Below are 24,739 nucleotides of genomic sequence, written 5' to 3'. Positions count from 1 at the left end.
TCAAGTTTTTAAAGGTAAACAAAATTGTGCATTGGTTTTATATTATTACTATATTAATAATATTGGTTTTTCTAATAATATCAGTGCATTTTACTTCTAATATTGGCCAATATTGTATTTCTCCTATTGCAGGGGAGATATATAAACATATAATCTTTTCCTTTCATTATTGCTGTTTGTTGTATATAATAACACCCACACCCAGTACATTACAGCTACCATTGCAGTTATCCTATTGCACTGCAGTGCCATTTGACTGCTAATATTGCATTTCTCAACCATCAGTACCCTTTTTTTTCCAATATCACTTTGGTCGTGGGCTGTATGACAGTAGAATTTATAGTATTAAATAATATGTTGTTTTATTATAAATATATTATTTACATAATGCAACAAAAGAATCAAATCTGGCAGCATTATAATAATATTATTTATTATTTAATATTATAATTATATAATTGTATTTATATTATAATATAATTATATTTATATTATGTATTAAATGATATTATATATTGTTTAATATTATATGTAATATTGAATAATGTATTATATTGTTTTTAATATATTATTTATATATGACAGTAAGGAAAAATGTTAAATTCGTAATTTTCTTTTTTATTTGAAAACGCATCTAGTAGCATTGTAGCAAAGATATTTCATCTGAATAACATGAAAATTGATCGGTGTTGTTACAGATAGTCAAACAAGAGAGATCTTCTGGAAGGAATTTAGTTGTGTTCTACATGGCAGAAGGGACATCGCCTGTTCTTAGTCAAGTTGCTCTGACTAAGTTATCTTTGATTTCTGCACTAAACTTGACTCGTCTAATGGGAGTCCCGGTGACCAGCCGGATAGCAGGTCTGTAGTTTACCATCTGATGGCAGGTCTGTAGCTTGCTTTTTGATGGCAGGTCTGTAGCTTGCCTTCTGATAGCAGGTCTGTAGCTTGCCTTCTGATGGCAGGTCTGTAGCTTGCATTCTAATGGCAGGTCTGTAGCTTGCCTTCTGATGGCAGGTCTGTAGCTTGCCTTTTGATGGCAGGTCTGTAGCTTGCCTTCTGATGGCAGGTCTGTAGCTTGCTTTCTGATGGCGGGTCTGTAGCTTGCCTTCTATTGGCAGGTCTGTAGCTTGCCTTCTGATGGCAGGTCTGTAGCTTGCCTTCTGATGGCAGGTCTGTAGCTTGCCTTCTGATGGCAGGTCTGTAGTTTGCCTTCTGATGGCAGGTCTGTAGCATGCTTTCTGATGGCGGGTCTGTAGCTTGCCTTCTATTGGCAGGTCTGTAGCTTGCATTCTGATGGCAGGTCTGTAGCTTGCCTTCTGATGGCAGGTCTGTAGCTTGCCTTCTGATGGCAGGTCTGTAGCTTGCCTTCTGATGGCAGGTCTGTAGCTTGCCTTCTGATGGCAGGTCTGTAGCTTGCCTTCTGATGGCAGGTCTGTAGCTTGCCTTCTGATGGCAGGTCTGTAGCTTGCCTTCTGATGGCAGGTCTGTAGTTTGCCTTCTGATGGCAGGTCTGTAGTTTGCCTTCTGATGGCAGGTCTGTAGCTTGCCTTCTATTGGCAGGTCTGTAGCTTGCTTTCTGATGACAGGTCTGTAGCTTGCCTTCTGATGGCAGGTCTGTAGCTTGCCTTCTGATGGCAGGTCTGTAGCTTGCCTTCTGATGGCAGGTCTGTAGCTTGCCTTCTGATGGCAGGTCTGTAGCTTGCCTTCTGATGGCAGGTCTGTAGCTTGCCTTCTGATGGCAGGTCTGTAGCTTGCCTTCTGATGGCAGGTCTGTAGCTTGCATTCTAATGACAGGTCTGTAGCTTGCCTTCTGATGGCAGGTCTGTAGCTTGCCTTCTGATGGCAGGTCTGTAGTTTGCCTTCTGATGGCAGGTATGTAGCTTGCCTTCTGATGGCAGGTCTGTAGTTTGCCTTCTGATGGCAGGTCTGTAGCTTGCCTTCTGATGGCAGATCTGTAGCTTGCCTTCTGATGGCAGGTCTGTAGCTTGCCTTCTGATGGCAGGTCTGTAGCTTGCCTTCTGATGGCAGGTCTGTAGTTTGCCTTCTGATGGCAGGTCTGTAGCTTGCCTTCTGATGGCAGGTAGTGTATTAGCATTTCACTGGTAGGTAGGTAGGTCTGATGTTTGGGACACTATTTACCATGACTCAGCATGGTTGTTCTTATACCCAAATCTTTGGACTTTATTTTACATTATATTGTCTCTATATCCATTTTGTTCTACCTAATTTTATACTATTGACTTTTTACTTTTATTTGATTTAAAATTTGCACTACTAAAACTGAAATCTTCAGACCATTTTGTCTTTTTTCCGTTGTTACCTTATTCTAGTTGAGGTTATTTATAGCTGCATTGCTTCCATTTTATAATTAGGTACTTCTATGATTTATGTTGTTTAGTCACATCAATTCAATGGTTGGTGTCTCAATGCGGTAGTAATTGTAAGAGGTAGCTTTATAGATTCTGCCACGCTACATTGGTAGCTCTATAGATTTAGCTTAGCTCCATGGCTTGCAAATATTCTGATATATTTATGTTTATTCTCGCATTATTTTTGTAGCTCTATGGCTTGCCTCTAGGTAGTGTTAACCATGGAGCGTGAACCACGTAGTGTCGCTCTGCATCATTAGCTCATTTGTAAGGACCTTTACAATGTTAACTTTGTGGTTAACCCAACAGTTTTAAATAGCTGTAGCTGTGTAGGTGTTTATCTATGGTATAGTACCTCAATGATTTCTGTCATGTCATATTGTGGGCTCTATGACTAGTTTAGCAGTTTCAGGTAGGTAGATATTAGCTTCGTTATCACCGGTCAGCGCTTTTTAAAGATATGAAGACCTTGAGACAAAAAACATAAACAAGAAACAGTAAATTCGTGTGTTGACAGAAAAAGCTCTTTTTGCTTAACGCTGTTCTATCATGTGGATTGGCAGTGTCGGTGTCTGGTATATGGTTTAATGGTTTTGTTGGGAAAGTAGAAATGCAATGGATGGTCAGGCAAGTTGGAGATATGATTTGAATATTTTAAACAGCAAATATCTAAAAACACATTTAACTCCTCAGCATTAAGGGCAATTAGACGCTGGCCGTAACTGTCCATATCAGTGTAGCATAACCCTTAAGCATAATTTTTGAAAGCGGTCTAATTTTTCTTTGTCATTTGTTGATACAAAGAGATGCCTGCTTGGAGCAGCGTACCACAAATTGGACAATATGTGGTTCTGGTAAAGGGGTAATGAGTCTTTTTTTATTTTACACTTACTTTTGTGAGCTAAATTAGAGCGTGAGTTATTGGTCTAGTCTGTAGTGGTAGTATTTTTCTGTCAAAACATTTAGATGTAAATATGGAGCTTGGGTTTTGCTCATTCATAGAGTATGGATCCGAACCTGATGGCAATTTCTTGGAAGCAGCAGAAGCTGCCGACACCACAGACCCTGCTGAGTCTGGCAGTGATACGCTTATACTAGCTGTAATGCTGGGCATAGTGGGCTGTGTCTGCGCTGGTGCCCTCACAGCTCTCATAGCCACCCGATCTGCGAAACAAAAGGCTAAGAAGAAGCGAGGTGACAAGGGTGCAACGGATGAAGGTGCAAAGGTTTGTTAACGCCAAAAACTGGACATCAGTAGCTGAGTGTTTTAGTAGTGTTTAGTTTTGTTATTGTCCCTCATCAAACATAATGTAACATAATATGTATTATCTTATTAAAACTATATTACTGGTACTTGTAGATATAAATTCACACAATATGGTAGATTTTTACAGCTATTGAAATCAATTGCATTGAAAGATGTTGGAATCACTCTGGTAGTAATACGTAGATGATTAATTGCTGACTTGACAATCCTCTGCAATTCATACAATTTGTTATAAAATCAAGTTTCTCTGTTGTGAATCTCAGGCTACATCAGCCAGCATCATAATCATTTACCATATATTTAACATAAAGAGATGTTTCTATGACTTTAGCAATATGTATTTTTAGCAGTTGGTCTTCATTATCTGAAGATATCATGTTTGGATTATGAGTGGATGGATTACGGTGTTTTATAACATACTGTAGTTGAGAAATACAAGTTTTTGCTGGTTAAGTTTGAATCTGTTTAAAGGCTGACTTGCAACAAAATTCACATTACAGTTATTTGGTATCAAAAGATCCACCATGTCTTACTCTGCTGTGTTGTAGGTGCAAAATATGGGGAAATGTGATTACAAGCTCTTAAAAGCTCAAAAACGAACAGTTAATCGCCGCCATCACGAAACCGCCGTTGATTGAAATCAGTTTATTTTTCTGATGTAGTCATTACATTTGATTATTGTTTTGTCAGTGATGTTCTCATGTAAATTGAAAGGCCAATAAAAGGCTCAATATAAAACTTCTCGTAGCACTAGTTTATGACAAACACTTCGGGTTTTACCAAAAATCCCGTATCAAATATAGATGCTCGCTACTTTACAGTTTTGTTTTGGCTTGGTCTAATCATCTAGTCGTAATCTGATCATGTGGCCCACACTTCGCAAATAATTTCTGCAGCATTTTTCGATTATCACAATTCACAGGTGACCAACAAGCTCGTCATGTGTATCTGATAATGATATGTACTCAATCGAGCTAAGGTTAAAAAATTAGACGAATTTTCACGGTAGGTTATAAGATATCAGTGCTGAAAGTGACAGCATTACAATGACGATGAAATAGACGCGTAAGAGCAATAGACATGGTTTTAGTGAATGCGTGAAGTATATTTGTGAAAATATTTCGACAAATGAGGTTGCGTGAAAGTGTAAATATAAGCCATCTTTTACAACTACGTCCCATTTGATCCGTTTTGGAAAGAGATTCTAATCTATGGCAGTCTTGTGATGGCGGCGATTAACTGTTCGTTTTTGAGCTTTTAAGAGCTTGTAATCACATTTCCACATATTTTGCACCTACAACACAACAGAGTAAGACATAGTGAATCTTTTAATACCAAATAACTGTAATGTGAATTTTGTTGCAAGTCAACCTTTAAATTTAAAATATCTTTGCACTTCTGTTTTTTCAAAGGAAGAAGCAGCTGGTGCTAGCAATGCTGCGCTGTCTAACGATGATAAAAGCCATTTCAATTCCGCATCAGCCTCGACGCCTGCTACACCAGTCGCTGCAGCTGTTTTAGAAGTCCCTTCCCTTCTAGCTGCTCCTCGAGAGGCTGTTACTCCTTCTCTGCCATCTGATATACACGCGGCAGGCGAAGAAGGGCACGGAGATGGCACAATGAATACAACGGCTACAGATTTGCAGATGGATCCGAATTATAAATATGGCAGGAACTCAGGAACTATTCAGCCAGGTAAGGGTAACAGCCTAGTGGGTGTAGAGAACAGCTGCCTGGCAGCATTTAGATATAATGAGGTCTCAAATATGATTGTAATTAAATGTACACTTTTATTAGACGGGCCATAATTATTTTTGTGAAAAAAAGGTTTTACATATGGTGTCACGAAAATACAATGTAGATAATTACTTCAATAAATGACAAGATATTAGCGTGTGGTGTCATGAACACAAGAACAAAAAATTATGCTTCAAAGTTCATACCCTACAGGATGAAAATATTCGTTGGTCATAAAAATTCGCGATTTCGCGAACAGTCAATCCTGCGAATTATTAAATTCAGTGAATAATTAGTTCTATTTTTAATCACAAGAGAGAATAACTACTGCATAAAATTGAAAACTAGTCGCTAGCCTAGTTTTTAATGTAAATACTAAACGTAATTGAGTTCCAAAACATTTTTAAAATCATTGCCTGAGCTTTGAGCTAACACCATTGGCAATGCATCACATTTATTTACAAAATTATTCGAGGTTGTCACAAGATATGCAGAATGGCGTCATCGCGAAACTAGCCGCGAGGCAGAAGTACTAAACGTAGCTGAGTTCAAAAACTTCTTTAAAATCATCGCCAGGCTTCGAGCTTTATTGCCATTGCGTCAAACTTTACAAAATTATTCAAGGTTTTTACAAGTTATTCGGCATGGCTTCATCATTGCAAAAAAGCTCTCCTAGTCTTTCGACATTAGAATCAACTTCATCAATCTCTAATACCGAAGTCAATGACGATCATGATTCTGATCTGGACATTATGGTATGTATTTGATTTGCAGTGCAGATACGTTTTTCCATAATCAACTGCATTAGTTAATTCTTTTGTTTAAAAACTGATCGCTTTCATCAAATACTTCAGCTATTGTTTTTGTACTTCCTCAACACTCGTAAATATTTTTTCTTTTTGTGTTTACTGCAGATTGAGAGTGTAACAACCTACTCCGATTACGAAAACTAGAGACAAGTAGTAATATTCATCAAAATACAAAATACAATTTTGCAAAATAAATAAAATATTGTTGTTTCTGTATTGTATTTTCATTACATTGTATATTAAAACCATGGTAGATTTTTTTTGCAATCGTATGTAGCGAATTGCATCAAATTGTGATCAATTTGTTTGCCCACTCGTGTTCAAGTTTGAGCAACATTTATATCTCGCAATTGTGATCTGGTTGCAATGAAGTCAACTCATGACTTGATTCTGCTGTGAGTTTTCACAAAAATGTGCTGGGCATGTAGGTACAGTGTAATAGAAAAGTTCCCAAAGTATTTAGCAATACTGCCACTGCACGAATACTGTTTACTGTGCAGTAGAAAATAGTTGTATATCATGTATACTGCTTACTGTGCAGTAGTAAAGTATGTAAAGCTTTCACACGTTCAAACGGCATGGCTGCGACCACAGTTTGAAGCTAAGTGTACTTCCGCAGCTCATGTTCAACATTGACCCTTAGATAGTTCTTATAACTATATTTTTATATTAGAGAATGAGGTCTGCCTTGAGATGGAACTGCAAAAAATTAAACCTTTTTTTGCAGCTGGCTTTACTAAAATAGAAAAAAATATTGACATGGTTTTTGTATTTCAAATGCATTGATTCCTATGCAGAAATTCTACGAGAACATGTAGCAGAAACCTGTAGTTGAAGAGTTAAATAGCCATGTTTCGGGTACCTGTTGACACCTGTCTCACTATGTCCGTATACAAGACAGTTTTAAAAGTCAAGTGCATCGGGCTAATGGGAGGAGCTTAGGATATTATTACTCTATGCTATTGACACCTTCTGTTTGTTTGCCGACTCATAGCGCACAATAGTTTCAATACTGTGCATAAGTTTAACAATATAAAGAAAGTCTGATATCCCCATATATACCTGTACATTATATAATGTATATATTATTATACATTATGTGCATTCTGTAGTATCTTGTATAAACACGTGTAGTGTCTGACTAAAGCCACGCTAGAGTGCTAGGGAAAAACATGGCTTCACACAGGATTTGAACCACGTTTTCCAGCCAAGCACACTAACAACCAGTTAGTGCACCACCGGACCATTTTGCAGCATTACAGAGTAATTGTGCGCAAGGTGATTACACATGATGATCTCTCATGGTGCGCCTGGTTGCCAGCATACTGGTCTTTGTGGTGCCCGATCACCGGGGCCGAGCTAGAAAAGGTAGCCAAGGCAACCGGTGCCGAGTCCGACTGAGTAGACGACACGGGTCTTCATAACACTTCCGATCAGCCGAGGTAGGCTACCGAGTTGGCTTTACCACTGAGGGACAGAGTCAAGCCATCTTCAACAGCTATAAAAATTCTGCAGAAGCGACCAAAAGTTGATCACCTGGAAGTCTCACACTGTGCAGTTACTAATATGTTTATTTCATATTTAACTGTATCCTTATATATTTGATGAGAAATATATACTCATTTGCCTTGGACTCGAGTGGGTTGGTTCTTGTGGACAAGAAAAGGGGACAGGGCAGTTTCCTTTACGTCTTTATAAAAAGAGTAAACATTAGACTATATACTTGTAAACTATAACACAAATTCAGAGGCAGAGCAATTGGCAGCAAATAGTCAAACAGGCTGCTATAGTCATTCCATTTGCATATACTTTGTTAATTAGTAGTGCTAGTCAGTACTTTAGTATAGATCAACTTTATTCGACTTCAGTTTTGAAACATCCAAGCAGTCGGATCACCCAAAACAACATACAAAACCTTAAACCACATCAATTTTGTCAGTATTTTTATCATATATTTCAATACTTCAGAGTCTTAGCTTTCGAATGAACCTATATTCAATACACAAAGAATAATAGAACTATAAAAAACAGGGTGTCAAATGTATGTCCTGCAATAAAAAAACACTTGGTTGTGGTTCCCCCAATGTGATGTCATAGTTATCATTTAACCTTAGGTCGTCGATCCCTTTCGTTGCCATTGAGGCTGTGTTTTTCTGCGACAATCGGTGCTCTTAAACCTAGAGAGCACTAATAATAAACTAGGATTCTAGATAATCAACAATGCCCGGGGATCATGCTAATACTCGACCAATACAAACACATGTTCTGGTTTAATAGATTTTGGGTGATTGTTGCAGTTTTTTTTCATCCTTTCGTTCATTTTAAACATTTATAGTAATTATTATCACATCATTTTATATGATGGCATTGTTTATCCCATACAGAAATGCAGTAGTAGCATTATTACCTGAAGAATTCGTATCGCTTTCCAAGTTGCGTTCTAAATATGATTGTGCTTCAATAAATATATTGTCGTTGATAAAGGTAATGAAATCACATCGTTTAAATTGTGACCTGCAGCGGCGTGACTCTAGGACTATTTGTAGATTGTACCCTCGTAAGACCACGTAATGCTTGAAATCAATTAGCCTCAGTCGTGCCCCTCAACATCACAATAAAAAGAAAGAGCTAGTGCATAATATCATCGGGAAAACATAGTACAGTGCTTGGAATCTCGGTTACTTATTATAGAAATAATCTGTACATGGAATCTGAGTTACTTATTATGTAAATAATCTGTAATCTCTTAAAATTTGCCGAAGGTGATCCTCTGAAAATTTGCTTTCAAAGCCTAGTGATCAGAAACATGCTTTCATATAATAGCATTGTACGAGGGCAGGGAATCTATGAATGCCAAAGCTACTTCCTCTGGTGTGAAACAGCATATCATAATCAACTAATCATAATAGTGAATAATCAATCATAATCAATAATATGTATTTTGTAGAATATCCCTTGGCAATGACAGCTGAAGAACTTGATGAGCTGTTTGCTCCTTATTACATCGCTCATGCCACCCGGAGTGAGCTTTTCGCAAATAAAAAGTCTCTGCGTAGTAAAAAAGCTCCTGGCTTGATCAAGCACAGAGCCTCGGAGGCTCATTTTACCTTCGAGGATATTGTTAACCAATGTAAGATTGTTTTACGCAGTTGAATGAATGATTCAATGAACATGTAGTTATGAACCTGAAAGATTTTGTCAATATCAAACGCTGCTAGCTTCTCATTTCTCTGTCATCATGTTCTGCATTGCATTTAAAAAAATTCTAAAAAGATATTCTAGAAATTTAAATTCTGAAAATTTATTATTTTGCACTTTGCTTTTTTCAAATAAGTAGAAATAAGTTGTCTTGTAAAAATGTTTTTAATGCATTATCAAGGAAGGCAGACTTGAGTTATAGAAATAATACAGTTACTGAATACTAAAAATAACCATGGTCAAAAACTTGGTAACAATTATAACCAGTGCCTGTCGTGACAAGGGAGGATAGGTGCTTCTGTGCAGACACGTAATGAGAGTGCCATTTTATCTATGTTTAGTAGAAGATGGTCAATTGCCAACAGATGCAAAGCCTTCGTACACCTATCAAACCAAGAGCAAGTATGTTGAAAAACCAAGGCTAAACAGGAAGTTGTCTGATCCTCAACATACCGAGAGAACTAAAGCAGAGTTGAAGACAGCTCATTCAGATAGCATTGTTAACCTTGCTCAGGGGGAGACAATACTTAACCGTGAGCTCACCGGTCAGAAGTTGAAGAAGGCCAGGCTCCGGCAAAAAAAGAAAGAGAATCTTCAAAGACAAACCAGGTCAGAATTTTATCCCTGTATCATCTGGTGTATATATGACTAGCCAATTTTAATCGAGATTGCAGAGGATGCTTGACTCTTAAATGAATATGATGCATCTTAGGTCGCTACAACGCTCATACAACGCATGCGCAACGGACATAAAAGGCACTGGCAAGGTACAAACATTGTGGATACAACGCGCATACACTATTATCACAACGGTCTGACATAGGCCATAAACAAAGGAGTTGTAATGTTTTAGACCTGTTTTAAAACAGATAATAAATAAAAAACTTTGTGTAATGTTTTAGACCTGTTTTACTAACAGACTATAAATAGAATATTTTTGTGGCTGTGTCAGCGTTGTGGCGCATGCGTTGTTAATTACTTGTGTCGGCGTTGTATCCACTATGTTTGTGCGTTGCAAGTGCCTTGTATGTCCGTTCCGCATGCGTTGTATGCGCGTTGTACCGATCTAAGATGCGCCGTTACCTCTTAAATATAATTGCCAAAGAGTTAAGACCCAAGTTAAAACCCAAAAGTTAAGGAAAATTTAAACTAGACCAGAAAGATAAATGCCGGCAAAATTTACTTTTATAATGTGTATCTCAAGTACAACCTTAAAACATCACAAAAGACAAGGAGTTTTACTAGCGCTATTATAGTGGCCGACTATTTCTTATATATTTGTGTATCTAACACTCTTTTCGGTTTGGCAATTCTTCATAACTACCGAATAGGATTTTAGTTAGTCATATCTCTTATCATATCATAGTTTTAGTTGGGAACTTACAGCAGCTGATAAAGATAAGTACACTAATTCTCTACTGATATATACATGTATATACAGTATATAGATATATGTATATATCTATATATATGTATATATATATACAATTGTATAATTGCATTCCATGATTTAGAGAAAATGTTATTTGTTATCATCAATGCAAGAACTTTTGCAAGTGCACAGTTGAATAGAAGTCAGGGCAGTTCCGTCTTCAACACAAATATAAACAACTGCCAGTACACTTTTATTATGATATACTTAATGGCTACTATTAACTCTATACAGGAACAAGTTTGTTATCAGATTGAATCGGAACTATAGGACACATTCATATTTGAGTTTGCCGTATCAACTCCAGTTTACTCTCAGATAGCATTCCGTAGTATATATCTAAACCTGACCCTGAAATTTGCAGGTTGCAGAAAGCAGACAACCCTCTTCAGTCAGTTTTGATCAGGCGGAACAAACCAACTCGACCCGAGGAGTCTAGCTCCATGTCCCTGCCCGGCAGTGTTTTGGAGCAGCAGTCATCAGAAACCTTGCTGCCTCTCAGGTATTCTACATTTCAGCGTCTACTTTCTATTTACAAACTGATTAATGTCTTCATTTCGTCTAAGGTTTGCTTGTTCTTCGATATTTATGTGGCTGGTCAACTTCTAGTTTGTGCGTATAGTACTTCATCATCATTCCTTATCTATGAAAAGTGTGGTCCTAGACAGTTCTGTTTCAAGATTATAGTATGTATGCTGATTTGTAGAACTAAGCATGTTCAGAGAAGGTATGAGCAAGGTAAAACTACCCTAGCAAAAAAATCAAAGAAGAGGACTCGCAGGTGAGTTATCTTCACAATGTTCTTATCAGTATGTATTCCTACTTGAAAGCTAGTTATCATGATGACATCAGTAGGTACGAGGTTTGGTCCAAAGCGTTCCAGGGTTGGAGCTATTACTCAAAGGGCATTTCTTTAAAATACCTATTTAGTAAGAACCCTTCATTTTGATAAGGATAAACTTATTCCACACTTCGGCTATGACGCCATGCAGTACTGAAAGGCATCGATGCCGTTCAGCTTTCTTGTTGTTGTACTTCGAATCAATTCTACATTGTACAATCTTATCACTTTTATAGTACAGTAAGTTCTAACTTGAGAAATAGCTAGAAGTTGCAGGGTGCCAGATCTGGTGGCTACGGTGGATGAGGTACAACAGCCATGTTTTTTTCTATGCCATGCTGCTTCTTGGAAAACGCAATATTGGCTGGTGCTTTATTATAGTGTATCAATGATTTTTACCATTGTGAATCTACGGTGCATGCCATGGTCTACTCACGTTCATGAAACATTTATTCTGAGCAAACGAAAACCAAGACAATACAACACTCACCTTTTTTTATCGCCTCCCTTCAATTCTCTGCGGTCATCACTTAGCCTTATCTAGATGGCCAATGGGAAACAAAAAAACAGACAAAAGTCCCTTTCATAGTTATTACACATTATTTTGTTATTTGTTCTTTTTTTCATGTATGCATTTTTCTGATTATGTAGTGATATAAAGCTAACATGTATTTGTTACAGATTTCAGCTATTACATTTATTTTTATTTTATAAAAATATTATGACCCATTTTTGTGAAGGATTAGAATGGATTGGTGAATTTATATGGTAGAACTAGCTGTACTATTCGGCATTGCCCGGGTAGGCTAATAAAAAGTCTGCGCAGAAAATTGATTTGTATTTAACATATAATAAAATTTGTCATTTTTACTTTCAAACTACATATCATGAAAAAGTGTTTTGTGTAGTTGAAGTAATTTAAGAGAAAAATTAATAAAAACAACTGTAAAGGTTTTTAAACTTTGTCAAACAACTGTAACTGTCAAGCTTCATATCATGAGGAAAATGTTTTGCGCACGTCAAATAAATTAACAAAAATAAAACAACTATAAAAGGGGTTAGATGTAAATGTGAAATAATTAGCAAGCAATGGCTAAATTAAGTCAGTTTTGCTACAATTACAATAAAAGATGATTTGGTAATGATACAATTAATATGAACTGAGAAAACAAAATAAAAATCCTGAATATGTTGAATTCATCACAACAGTTCTTGCATGTGTGTGTATGAAAAAGGTTACTGTTCCACCAGAAGCTGTCCATCAAAACTTTGAGTACGACGATACTGGTACCTCTCTCGATACAAATGTAGAAATGAGATATCGTACTGCCTTTGTCTGACCGAACGGAGAGAGAATGTCGAGGCTTTTCCTACGAAGATAATATAATTGTCTGCGTGAGAAAAATTGGCCTTGACCCCAGATGTAGTAATCGAACCTTGCTAAAAGTATATCTCAACTGGGGCATCGTAATGCTTGGTCGCAATGCTAAAATAATTAGCATGTGCGTACTAATAGCTATAGCTGGACACGCACAACGTCGACACATACACGAATACACAAACAAATTTTGAGAAATATATATATAGATTGGTTTCCACTTACAAAATTTTCTTATGAACCAGCTTCTAGAACGAATTAGTTCCGTAGGCAGAGATTCCGCTGTGTGTATATTTGAGTACTAGTCGAGATGAAGCATCAATATCATTTCGACTGATCATTTGTTAGTTGCTCATCGAAATGCTATCGGCTGCTGTGAAACCGATTTGTCTTTGTTGTAGGCACATGCATGAGCTCTCCGACCTTCAGTCAACCTTAATGGATGATCAGCTTATCAGTCCTTCCTAACAGCTCCTTGTCAAATCTTAATTATTGTATTTTGCTCACAAACATTATCAATCTTATATTTCTTGGTATCTCTTTAACACGGCAAAACTAAGTGTTTCTTAATTCCTTGTCTTACATGGCTATTTTTGTGAACTTCCTCTGTTATTTGTTTTTCATTATGTCTGAACTATTTCACAAATTTGTTTTTGAAAGTCTCAGTAAATACAAATTTACTACAGTCCAGCCAGTTGCCTACTATTTTCACAATTGCAGTTATTACGCAGATGATTCGGAGTTGTTCTCTTCTAAACAATATGTGCTCTACCTTGATGCCTAGACCTGAGATAACTCAGGGAAATGTTTTTTCACTTGATTCTACTCCTGAGTAAACTCGTATTCATAGTTTTGCTTTGTTTTCTGTACTTCAGGTTGGTGTAAAAATATGAAACTTCAGTTGCTTAGTTTGATACACATTTTCAGTATAACTTCTAAGTTTCAAGTCAATCGAAATTTCAGTTCATGAGATATTGCAGAAATATCGAGGGCATTTCTAACCGACCGAGAAGGGAAAAATATCTGCCATCAGAGCAATAATTTTAATGACACTGAATGAACATTTTAATAACAAAGATAAAAATAGTCTAAACTAAAGTTGTTGCTTCTCCTAAGCAACAAGATGTTCACACTAAAGCTACTTCTATTTTCTAAAGAATATATATTCTATCAGACGCATTCTACATCAACTATAATTTTTCTTCGATTATTTCTAGCACATCATTGATTTGAAAAAGTGTGGAAAAATTATTAACTATTTTTTATTTCTGTTTATTTCATTGCATTTTAAAAGCTTGGAACTTCAAAGTGATGTTGAGTTCAAAAGGAATTGTGCTACCCTGTGTTTTCACAGTCAATGGAAAGTTTTCAATACGGTCTAGGATCAGAGGACCTTCTTGTGTTCACAAGGCTAGGCTTCAGAATGTTAACCTTGATATTTCTAGTGTTTATTCATTTTTGAAAGCGATATGTTTATTTTCGCATGGTCAAAATTGTACAATTCATAATGCTGATATAGATTTTGAGAGTTTAAATTGTACATTTCTTTAATTAGGAGTTTGATACTAGCTTTTATATTGTGGAGGACTGGACATTTATACTTATTTATGCCATCGTTAGAGTGGCACCATCAACCGATATCTGTGTCCAACTATGTATTATAACCTTATATACGTCTTCCTCATATGTCTTTGTTATGTGACATTTTGTATCCAAGGCTGTCACGCATGCATGCCTTAACTAAACCATATATTGTTATGTAAGAGTCATTACACTCCTTTTATGGGCAAGAGTAGAAGTGGGCGGAGAATGCCAGTATATAAGGAGGGGGCACACGTCACCTCGGTGGGATTGTTGCGAGCTTTATGCTATTGTACAAGTGTTCATGCTTATATATATTAAATAGACTAAACCTTACTCACACGAACTGATTACATTTATGCCTGCCTGGGTGGCTTAGAGAGGACCATTCAACCAGAACTGGTCTGACTCCGGATAGAACTGCCTGAGAGATACCTAAGGAAGGCTAGGGGTTGGGCTACGCTACGACTGGACCTGATCGGAGATGCAATAGCATAAGAGATCAGGCCCTAGAGCGAGCTAGCCCGTGACCTAGACTAGCCAACGATAGGGACTCAGAGAGCAGGCTGTATTGGGGTTCCGAGTGAGCCTGAGGTTGGACAACAGCCACGGACTGATCTGACCACCAAGTGTGTCAGGCAGGCCCAGCAAAGGGGAGGCCCAGAGTTCAGGCTGCACCTGCCTGTTAGTACAGTAAAGCTGGCTCTGCTACCGGGGCCAGGCCTTTACAATATTCCCAGCAATAATTGTGACAGCTGCTCCATAATCCATGTCAAGATCACAAGTACTATAACTCTTTGGTTGCCAGACTCAGAAATGCTCTCATTTAAAATATGTTCTTGATCGCTAACTCAATGACTCTGCTCACTTACATTAACTCAGACTCTGACATTGCATTTTATTATCAGTTTTTATTTTGCCGTGTTATTTATATATATGCATTTAATATAATCTAGATCCAAAAAACGTCACTAATGATTTGTTGCAAAATGAGCATTCTGATTAATCGCAAATCTGCATCTTGTTCCGCCATAAATTATTCCAACGAATGATCTTTCCAAATCTTTGCATCCTATTTTACCTATGCTAAATATTTATTTTACTCCAATTAAAAGATACAAGATCTGTCATGGTTTGTATCTTCAAATTTTACAGCACAGTTTCAGAATTTCGACTCATTTTAACATACATTTTATGAACAAATTGCATACAAGGTCTAATAGTTATTTTGAAAATAGCATTGTTAGCCGCTTTTACAATCCTTCACCTCAAACTTGTTTTCTTAGCAAAAAACGTGTTTCAAACACTTTGTCAAACCATTTATTTTGTTTTATAGGCTACAACTGTGGTCTTTTTTTGTATTATTGTATGCCATAATTTGGCAAACATTTCTGGTTGAAAAAAATCATAGCTAATCTATATAAATCAACGTGTTTGCTGTATGTTCAGTTATAGTGATAACTGGAATTGCACTTAAAAAACTATTTATTAGTTATGCAGACAAGCGTGCTAACCACTACCCAGTGCAGCCACTTTGCAAAATCATGGAATATTAGTGTACAAGCAAATTACACCTGCCAAACTGATGGCAATTGGTTAAAATACGCTTCAGCTATTCAGCTTAGGCAGAAGAATGTGGGCCCAGACTTCTAAAGTGCTATAAATATATGTATATACGGCATAAACCTAATTTAACTTATAGCATACACAGAAATATACAAACACCATTAAAAAGTTAGAATGGTAATTGATGTATATGTTAATAGAAAATATGCTTTTTATGCGAAACCTTTTTATTGTCCTCACAATGCTGGACATTCATATAGTAAAGTAATATAATAATTAGTCTCCTTGTTTTCTTACCTAACTTACAGTGGATTTCTGCATCACAGGCAATACACTGACCTTTTATTAATTTATCATAACATGTTAACACATTAAATTTTGTTCTGTTTTATTTACATTGAGAATGAATCGTTATCTTTTTACTGGGTAGAAGAAATATGTGACAATCAATTTTCAATATCGTACTTGGTATATGCTCTACTAGATATATATAGTATTTAGCAGAGCTGCTCTCAAATCATTGTGATTTGAATATTCGAATATTTGAAACAAATCATATTGTACTGATTTGTCACAAATGGTGATTTGATTCGATTTGAAAAGTTTTGGAACTAACTTGATTTGATTTGAAGTTTTGGGTTGGTTTGAACACTTGATTTGAAAAATAAATCAAATCACATCGCTATCGATAGCCTTGTCTTCTGTAACCGATCGAAACATTTTTACGACGTTTGCAAGGTTAGCCCAAACTTTGGCAAGAAATGCGCACCATTGATAACAAGGCTAAGCAACAGCGTGCGTGTCCCTCTACAGAAAAAAGAAAAGGATCGCGTGTCGTGTGTGTAAAAGAAATCAACATGAGCAGCTCTGGTAAGTTGTGGAAAAGGCATGTTTGTAGTTGTGGTGCTGGCATTGAATACTTTGATGTCAATTATTTGATTGCTAGAAATTGGTTGTGACTGTCCCACTCTAACCTCACAGCCACTAGTCAAAATAAAAATTACTTGTATTGTGCCTACGGCATGAATGAATGAATAGAGTATTATAATATATAATATTCTATACAATACTATTCCATGCTGCGGATACATTCAATATTCACAGTAACGACAATGTTCATGAATATAAATATGCATTATATTATAATTGAGTAAAATTTAATTAATAAAATAAATTAAAACTTTATTTGTTATATCAATTTTATTAAAATAATATTAATTAAAATTTTGATTTGATTTATTATTTTAAATTATAAATGAATAGCATAACAATAACATTCTATCCAAGTAAGTATGATAAATGTAATAATTATATATCATACATAGTTTTAACATTACCATTTATGTATACATTATTATATAACTAATTATATTATATGTATAATAATATAATTATCAATAATTTATACACAGTCACTTACTAAGTGAAGTATAATACTTAAAATGGGATTTCGATTGAAAAGGACGATGTACAGAAAGAGGAAGTCACATGCACTCAGCAAATACAAATATGTGATGTGATAATGAAGATATGTTCACTGATTTTTTTAATAGAGCACTTTTAGCTAGTACAAGTAACCTGGATTCAGTAAATCAGGAGATTGAAAAGTATATGGCGAAAAGCAGATCTTCTTGTAACACTCAAAGCTATTGGCAAGGTGAGAAACAGTTACTGAGGATTTAGCAAGCTGGCACTGAAGGTCCTTTGAGTACCAGCTTCATCAGATCCCTTAGAACGGGTTTTTAGTAAATGTGGCTTCATCATGAGGCCACACTGGAGCTCCTTGACATCTGAAAACTTGCGCAAGCTAATTTTTCTAAAATCCAACAAGTGTATTTAAGTAAATGTGTTAATATTATGTAACTGTTAATTATAGGCTCAGTGCTTGGTTTCGTTTCTTTCAAGTTCAAGCCTCAGTAATTGTGTTTCACTTGCCAATATTGTCAGGTTTTATATTATATCTGTATCTTATATTTTGTAACTTTAAACAAGTATCTAAAGTTTTTTTTACATTTGTACATTTTTGCTTAAAAGCTTCAATAAAAGCAAAGTCACAGCCATGACCATAAACTGTTACATAACTCTCCACTCGTTCATTGATGTATCGAGCCAATGGTGTGGTGTGCTCTGCAATGATGTTTTAACATACCTCGTAGAACAAAGAACAAAACCGTATCTAGTGATGAATTTAGCATACATAATACATATAGTGGTACAGAGATACAGCTATACTATTCCTATCCATAGAACCCAAAACGGGCAGGAGTGGGGGCAAACCCCCTACCCTTTTCCCCTGGTTCAGGTCCTATAGATAGGAGTACAGGCTACGCCGCTACAGCTATACTATAGATTGATCATACTATGCAACAATTGAGTGAACCATTTGGAAGAGTATTTCAAATCATTCTCAAATGATTCAGGATTTGAATTCGTTATTGGGCTGATTCGATTTGATTTGCTTTGCTTCGAATCTGCTGACAAGGGTGGGTGATTTGATTTGATTTGTAGTTCGCCGGGTATGATTTGATTTGAGTCATAAAAAAGTCATTTGAAAGCAGCTCTGGTATTTAGTATATACATTTAAATCCATGAGTTTAAACAACTTGATTAAAACAGGAAACACTAGTCAAATATTAGATGAACTCATTCCCTTGTCAAGATAAGAAGCTGGTGTTAGAAGCTAGTCTATACACATTGTGTTTAATGCAGCTCCATATGTTGCTTGTGACTAGTGTTATTCTCCGCGCAAGAATTACATGTTGAGTACTCAGTCACACGCTTAAGCTGTGTGAAATATTCCAATATTTGCATGCACTCCACTCTCTATTGTTAACAATGGTGTTGGAGCCTCAATGTGAACCAAAATTGTTGCAAAGTTATTATTCCTTGCACGAATATCAACTTGGTTAACTCAAGGGTTGGACAGACAGCGACACAAAATGAAGACATCTGCCTAAAAAAAAGTATCCGTATTTTCTTGGTTATGGACATCGAGCCATGATGGAATTCATATTCCTATCATTCATTTCTATCTTTCATAAGTCAGTGTATAATGTTAACTTGTGTAATTAATGTAGGATATATTTCTATAGTATACAAACAACTGTACATGTTTGTTGCGAAAGAGGATACTTGAACTTTACATTCACTTATGATTGTTTATTGATAATAATTGTGTCTCAAATATTCACACAATTTGTATTCATTTTATTATTTAATATAAGTATTGTGTATAATATTTTATTATAAATATGTGATTAGAATACCACCCAAACCTCGGCAACACTTTTAGCATTATTATGCATTATACAAAATAAACATTATTTTATGCTATGGTAAATTATTTTTTGTTAAATTGTATTGTAACATACTAAATTATACATTTTGCATCATATTATATCGCACAATATTTTAGTACAGTAATACCTTGAGATATGAATATCTCAACATACGAGCAATTTGAGATATGAAGAAAATCGTGAAAAATATATTTTGTCTTGTTTACGAGCACCTGAGAAAGTTCTTAGTATATTAGAGGACGCTTACGAGAACAGCATTGCTCGATATTTCTCAGTAAATCAGTTTGAAAAGCTTTTAAAAAGGTCTGCTAAAATTGATGGTGACTGTGAGGCAAAACGCGAAGCAAAAAGGACCAATCAGTAAAACTTTAAACAAAAATGTTATTGTACAGTACTTTGTTATAAAGTGCACCTTCAGGATACAATTTTGATCTGATCCAGGTCTGGTTTCGAATGGTAAAAAAATTGTATGTAGGGGTATAAAAGCCATAGCAATTATATAATGAAAGTAATTTCTGGAAAAAATCGTCAAAATTTTGTATAAGTGCTGTAGGCCTACATATTATAAATTAATTACGAAAAAGTATATTAACCTTAGTAACTATATATATATATATATAACTACCTACAGCAACTTTATTATATTTAGTGAATTTATTTATTATGACCTGTATTAAAATGTAATCTTACAATGTGTTATTAGCATTATTACATACCGTAGAAAGTACTCACCTTCAAGACAGACGTACATATAACAAAAAATTTGAATCCGCTTCTATTAAGTGTAGCTTACTAAACACACACACACTTAAAGCTAAGTTTTATTATGTGTTTTCAACTATTTTACTAAATTTCCATTTTTATCGCTAAAATTTTATCACTCACCAGTCTTCACTTTCACTACAACCTTTGCCGGACATATTTAAAACATCTTTCAACCTAATTCTGCAAAAAACACAAGCCCGATGCTGTTTTCATAATAAAGTGTATTTTTGGGAGCAAGTTAGGGGAAGTTGTCTGACTCCTGGACCTTCCATATGAAGGGATCGCAATTCAAACTTTGCCACTGCGTTTGAAGGGAAAATACCGTTTTACACATGATATGTAATTGCTGAACTGTGAAAAGTTGATAATCGTGTCGTTTTCAGGCGTTGGAAAAACATTTTTGCCATACAGCATTTTGGTGTTTTTGTTATTTTTAAGTACGTAATAAGCACACCGACTGCCAAATTTGAACCCGGGTGAACTTTTTCTTGAAATCGCAAGGTGAAATAAAATTTGTATGGTAAGGTGAAAAAAATGTATATCAGGGTAATCGTATCCTGAGGGTACACTGTACTATGTTATTATGTTATATGATATCATCTCTGTGTAAGGTTGTAGTGGAATAAAGTTATGTCATAATATTTTGTATTGTTTGTATGGTCTGGTGAGGGAGGATAATTAGTGCTCCAAGTTAGCTGCAAGATCACTATTCTCAACTTTGAAAGTTGCCAACATAAATAAATTAAATCAATTGAAAAATCAATCAGACTAGCATTGATCCTGGCAATAAATCACTTTTGAATATATTTGTGTGTATTTAAATTAAAAAATAAAGTATAATTAATAAAGGCACTTTTGTAAAACTTTGCTAAAAATATTGGTAGTTTACTTCATTTTCAGTTGAGCTGTTGATGGCGACTTCATTTTGGAGAACTGTGCAAAGTTCTCTACTTTTCATAGAGCTACTAGCCGTGACATAAAGGTGTTGCCGATCATTTAGCAACATAATATAATTTTACCTGTTCTTTATTTTAAAGTCTGCTATAAAATTATTTGTCTAAAACTATCAAAAGTATTGATTGAAACAGCAAATACAGAATCACAGTGATTAAATGTTTACACCTCAGTTTTGGCGTTCTACTGTTTAATGGGAAAGTAACACGGTAGAACGTGTTACTTTCCCATAACACGCTCTAGCGTTAAAAAGGCAATTCATCCAGTTATACATGGCTATTGGCTTCTTGTGGCATAGTCTGTTTTGGGTATCCAAGGCCTGCAACAAAAAGGGTTAGTAAAGTCAGGTTCAGAGGCTGCATCTGGCACATATTCCGCTATGAAGGAAAAGTTTATGAATTTTCTCTATCAGCAGAACAAGATATACAAGATTGACACGCAAGAGAAATCTTGTGATTGGTGATCCCAAGACTTCTTTAGTACTCACACTAAAGAAGGGAAAATAAGTCTGCCAAAAGTGTTTAGTTGTTCATGGATGATATTAATTTCAGCCCATAGTTTCTATGTTGATAAACTTCATAACAAAACAGGAATGATAACAAGTTTGTTCAAATTGTCTCAACAAAAGATTGTCGCATTATGAGGATAGTGCCTATGGTTTTTTTCTGTTTGAGCTACTAAAGACTCAAATATAAATAGCTCCAAACATAGATGTGGTATAATTCTTTGTAATACTTTATTTTATACTGTATTATTTAGGTAATTTGACTTTTATTAATACAAATTTTTTGAAACTTACAATAAATTTTTTTTGTTTTAATGTTGTAAAGCTTTTTACAAATTTTAAACTATTCTCATTTCTCCGTAAAAGTCTAATTGTGTGTGTGATGTTTTATTACAGATAATTTATAGGTGAAACATAGGAAATAACAAAAAGTACAAACATAAAGCAAATGGGACTGTCCGATATTTTGAGACTGACAGCAGGACAGCCAACTGGCAGTTTGCAAAAGAACATACGCAGTTATGGCAACACACAAATGAATGAGCAGAGGCTAAACCACTGTCGCTAGCTGCCTACAAATGCTCCACCAACTTCACTTTTATAAAACTTGAAGTCAAGTCATGAATGTCATAGCAGCATGAACAGCATACATAAATAGTACTTGCTCAACAGTTGTTTATTGTACACTCAGTTTAGGTTGAATTAAGGTAAATCTATTAGTATATAAAACTCAATACTTAAGTATGTGTACACTAGGGTGAGAGAGAATTTTCTCCCACTGCTTAGCCTACTCAAAAAATGACAGTCAAACAAATGTGTTGTTTCATCTACTCCGCAACATGCAACTTCAAGGCAAGTATAAATTTTACTTCTTTTTGATGAGAAAGTTTTTGTGTTTAATTAGTTATTTTTTAAAAGTTTCAAATGTTTTGATGTTATTTTAAAGTACTAATTTTGGCTCAACATGGTTCAACTTGATTCAGATACAAGCTAATGCATCTATTAAAAGCGATTATTGTATCGCCAGCAAATGCGGTGTATTTCTTTGTAAAAAGGAAATTCATTGTGATGTCACTAGAGTATTATGACTCTAGTAGTCTACCTGAGTATGCTGGTGGAGGTTGTTGCGCCATGGGTTGAAGTCCTTGCTGCTGGTTCTGTTGCGCAGCTAATCGCATTGCTGCTGCTCGTCTGCAATGACAACAGTGTAACCACTCAGTTATTTTGAGACCAAAAAATAAGTAACCATATTGTTAGTTGAAAAAGATACATATTAATTTTATTTAATAATTTTATTTTATTTACGCTAGTCAATGCTTTTTAAAGCAAAATAAACCAAAATTGAGACAGAAATGTTAAATTATGTTTACTAATATGTTTGGCAGTTCCATGCACAGTGAAAGACTGTCATGAGTAACATGTATGTCCATAATTATTCAGGGAAGTGGTAAGACGGCTGAGTAGTGTAGTACTGTAGTTAGCGCAAGTTTTCAAACAAAGGATCCGAGTTTAATTCTCAAGTGAAACAATCTTTTTTTGCCAAATCTGTTAGCATGGCTTCGGACAGACAAACAAACACTGCTCTTAATAAAGTAAAGACTACGTGAACGCTTGGAAGGTGAATGTCTGGCATTGCACCGGTAATAAACATGTTTTTGGTAAAGAAAATTTACTTGCGATCAACACATACAACATTTAACCATTCCAACTTTTAAATGAAGGTGTTTGTTTATTTCTGTGTACTGTGCTGTTTCTGTTACTGTGTTTAGTTCTGTGTAATTCATACTGTACCGGTTGCAGTGCCTACTGCATATCTATACTGATTGCAATAGTTTTATTGGCTATAAGAGTTTGAACATTTTTCTTCACGTATGGGCATGCATTTTTCTTCTGGTATGGCTTTACAGATTTTTCTCCTGGTGCGAGTTTACACATAACACTAGCTGCAGTGTTTAATGTGAAGCCATGACATATTAGCATGAGTTCCAAATATGTGCTCAATTTATTCCATGGTATACCCAGTTGGGCAGTTTAGTGTATTGGATAAATGGCCGTCCACAGAGCTGGAGTTAGCAAGTTCAAATCCGGTCTGCAGCAGATTTTTCATTCTTAAAACTTTATCACTATAGCTGGACAGACTGATGTGCAGAAGTACAGACATACACACATTAAGAATTAGATATATAGACGGTTAAAAACTCTTTTTGCAAAACGATGGTTTATCTATATCTATAAATCTCAAAAGGTGTCTTTCGGTCTTTCCAGCTATAGCTGTTAAAATCTAGAAATGAAAGATTTGTCTCAAGCTGGATTTGATCTCGGAACCTCCTGTTCACCAGGTGATAAACTCATAACCCATTCAGCTACGCGAAATGCATTGAATTCATTAGGCGATATGATTCGTAATGTCGAGTAGAAGTGTAAAGGCACATTCGAAATTATTTTGAATGTGCCATTACACTCCTATTTCTGGTTTTGGTAAATCTGTAAAAGCTAAATGCTTTTCACATAGACAATTGTATTATCTGCAGTAGGAATTGCCTCTAAATTTTTTCTTCGATTAGTCAGACAAAGTATCAGACAATGATAGTTTTTCCCAGTATCAAGAGGTACCAGTATCGTCCATCAAACTTCGAATACAACGGGCTTCTGCTGCAACAGTAAACACTTTTATACACAATTCCTTGTACTCATAGTTATTTTTACTTAATTTCCTTCAACTGCACAAAACCACGTTCTCATAATATGAAGTTTAAATGTTAGAATGGTAAATGCTGTATATGTTGAATAAAATACATAAGCTGCGCAAAGACTTTTTCATTACTCTGGTTTAACCAAACTGATGGTAATGTGTGTTCAAGCTTATGTTTCCTACCAAAAATCTGAAAGTTTGAGCACTTGCCTCGACACCTTAACGGTTTCCAATGATTTTTTATGAAAACGTAAAAAAATTAAATTTTAAGCATATAGTGTACTTACCTAAGGTGAAGACATACAACTGCTGATATAAAAGCGCACAGAAAAGCAGCAGCACT

At 35.6% G+C, this 24,739-nt stretch overlaps 3 protein-coding genes across 3 annotated transcripts in view; 1 reads left to right on the top strand and 2 right to left on the bottom strand.

Annotated features, from left to right (window-relative positions):
• Positions 1-981: 981 nt before the first annotated feature.
• LOC137407978 (adhesive plaque matrix protein-like) lies at positions 982-2,745 on the bottom strand. Its single transcript, XM_068094367.1, has 2 exons — positions 2,728-2,745; positions 982-2,073 (listed from the first exon to the last, which is right to left on the bottom strand). Exons 1-2 carry the CDS (start codon positions 2,743-2,745, stop codon positions 982-984), a joined length of 1,110 nt encoding a protein of 369 aa, XP_067950468.1.
• Positions 2,746-3,346: 601 nt separating this feature from the next.
• On the top strand, positions 3,347-13,724 carry LOC137407977 (uncharacterized). Its single transcript, XM_068094365.1, has 7 exons — positions 3,347-3,598; positions 5,052-5,334; positions 9,133-9,315; positions 9,725-9,992; positions 11,180-11,317; positions 11,522-11,596; positions 13,436-13,724. The coding sequence occupies exons 1-7, from the start codon at positions 3,347-3,349 to the stop codon at positions 13,500-13,502; spliced, it is 1,266 nt and encodes a 421-aa protein (XP_067950466.1). The 3' UTR covers positions 13,503-13,724.
• A 7,433-nt stretch (positions 13,725-21,157) lies between these two features.
• LOC137407976 (uncharacterized) overlaps positions 21,158-24,739 on the bottom strand; it is a 20,185-nt gene continuing 16,603 nt past the window's right edge. The window contains exons 7-9 of the mRNA XM_068094364.1: positions 24,684-24,739; positions 22,807-22,895; positions 21,158-21,518 (exon numbers count right to left, since the gene is read on the bottom strand). The exon at positions 24,684-24,739 is cut by the window's right edge and continues 17 nt beyond it. Coding sequence (XP_067950465.1) covers positions 21,466-21,518; positions 22,807-22,895; positions 24,684-24,739 — 198 coding nt within the window. The 3' untranslated portion in view covers positions 21,158-21,465. The remainder of the gene's footprint in view (positions 21,519-22,806; positions 22,896-24,683) is intronic.

This window comes from Watersipora subatra, chromosome 11 (assembly GCF_963576615.1).
Source record: "Watersipora subatra chromosome 11, tzWatSuba1.1, whole genome shotgun sequence".
Lineage (NCBI taxonomy): Eukaryota > Metazoa > Bryozoa > Gymnolaemata > Cheilostomatida > Watersiporidae > Watersipora > Watersipora subatra.
Note: the sequence above shows the minus strand (reverse complement) of the source record. Positions and strands in the feature narration are given on the sequence as shown.

Bases quoted from the DNA above. Each gene is read 5' to 3' on its own strand.
- LOC137407977 (XM_068094365.1), top strand. From the start codon at position 3,347: ATGGAGCTTGGGTTTTGCTCATTCATAGAGTATGGATCCGAACCTGAT. The intron at 3,599-5,051 runs GTTTGTTAACGC...GTTTTTTCAAAG, and splicing joins CAACGGATGAAGGTGCAAAG to GAAGAAGCAGCTGGTGCTAG. The intron at 9,316-9,724 runs GTAAGATTGTTT...ATCTATGTTTAG, and splicing joins CGAGGATATTGTTAACCAAT to TAGAAGATGGTCAATTGCCA.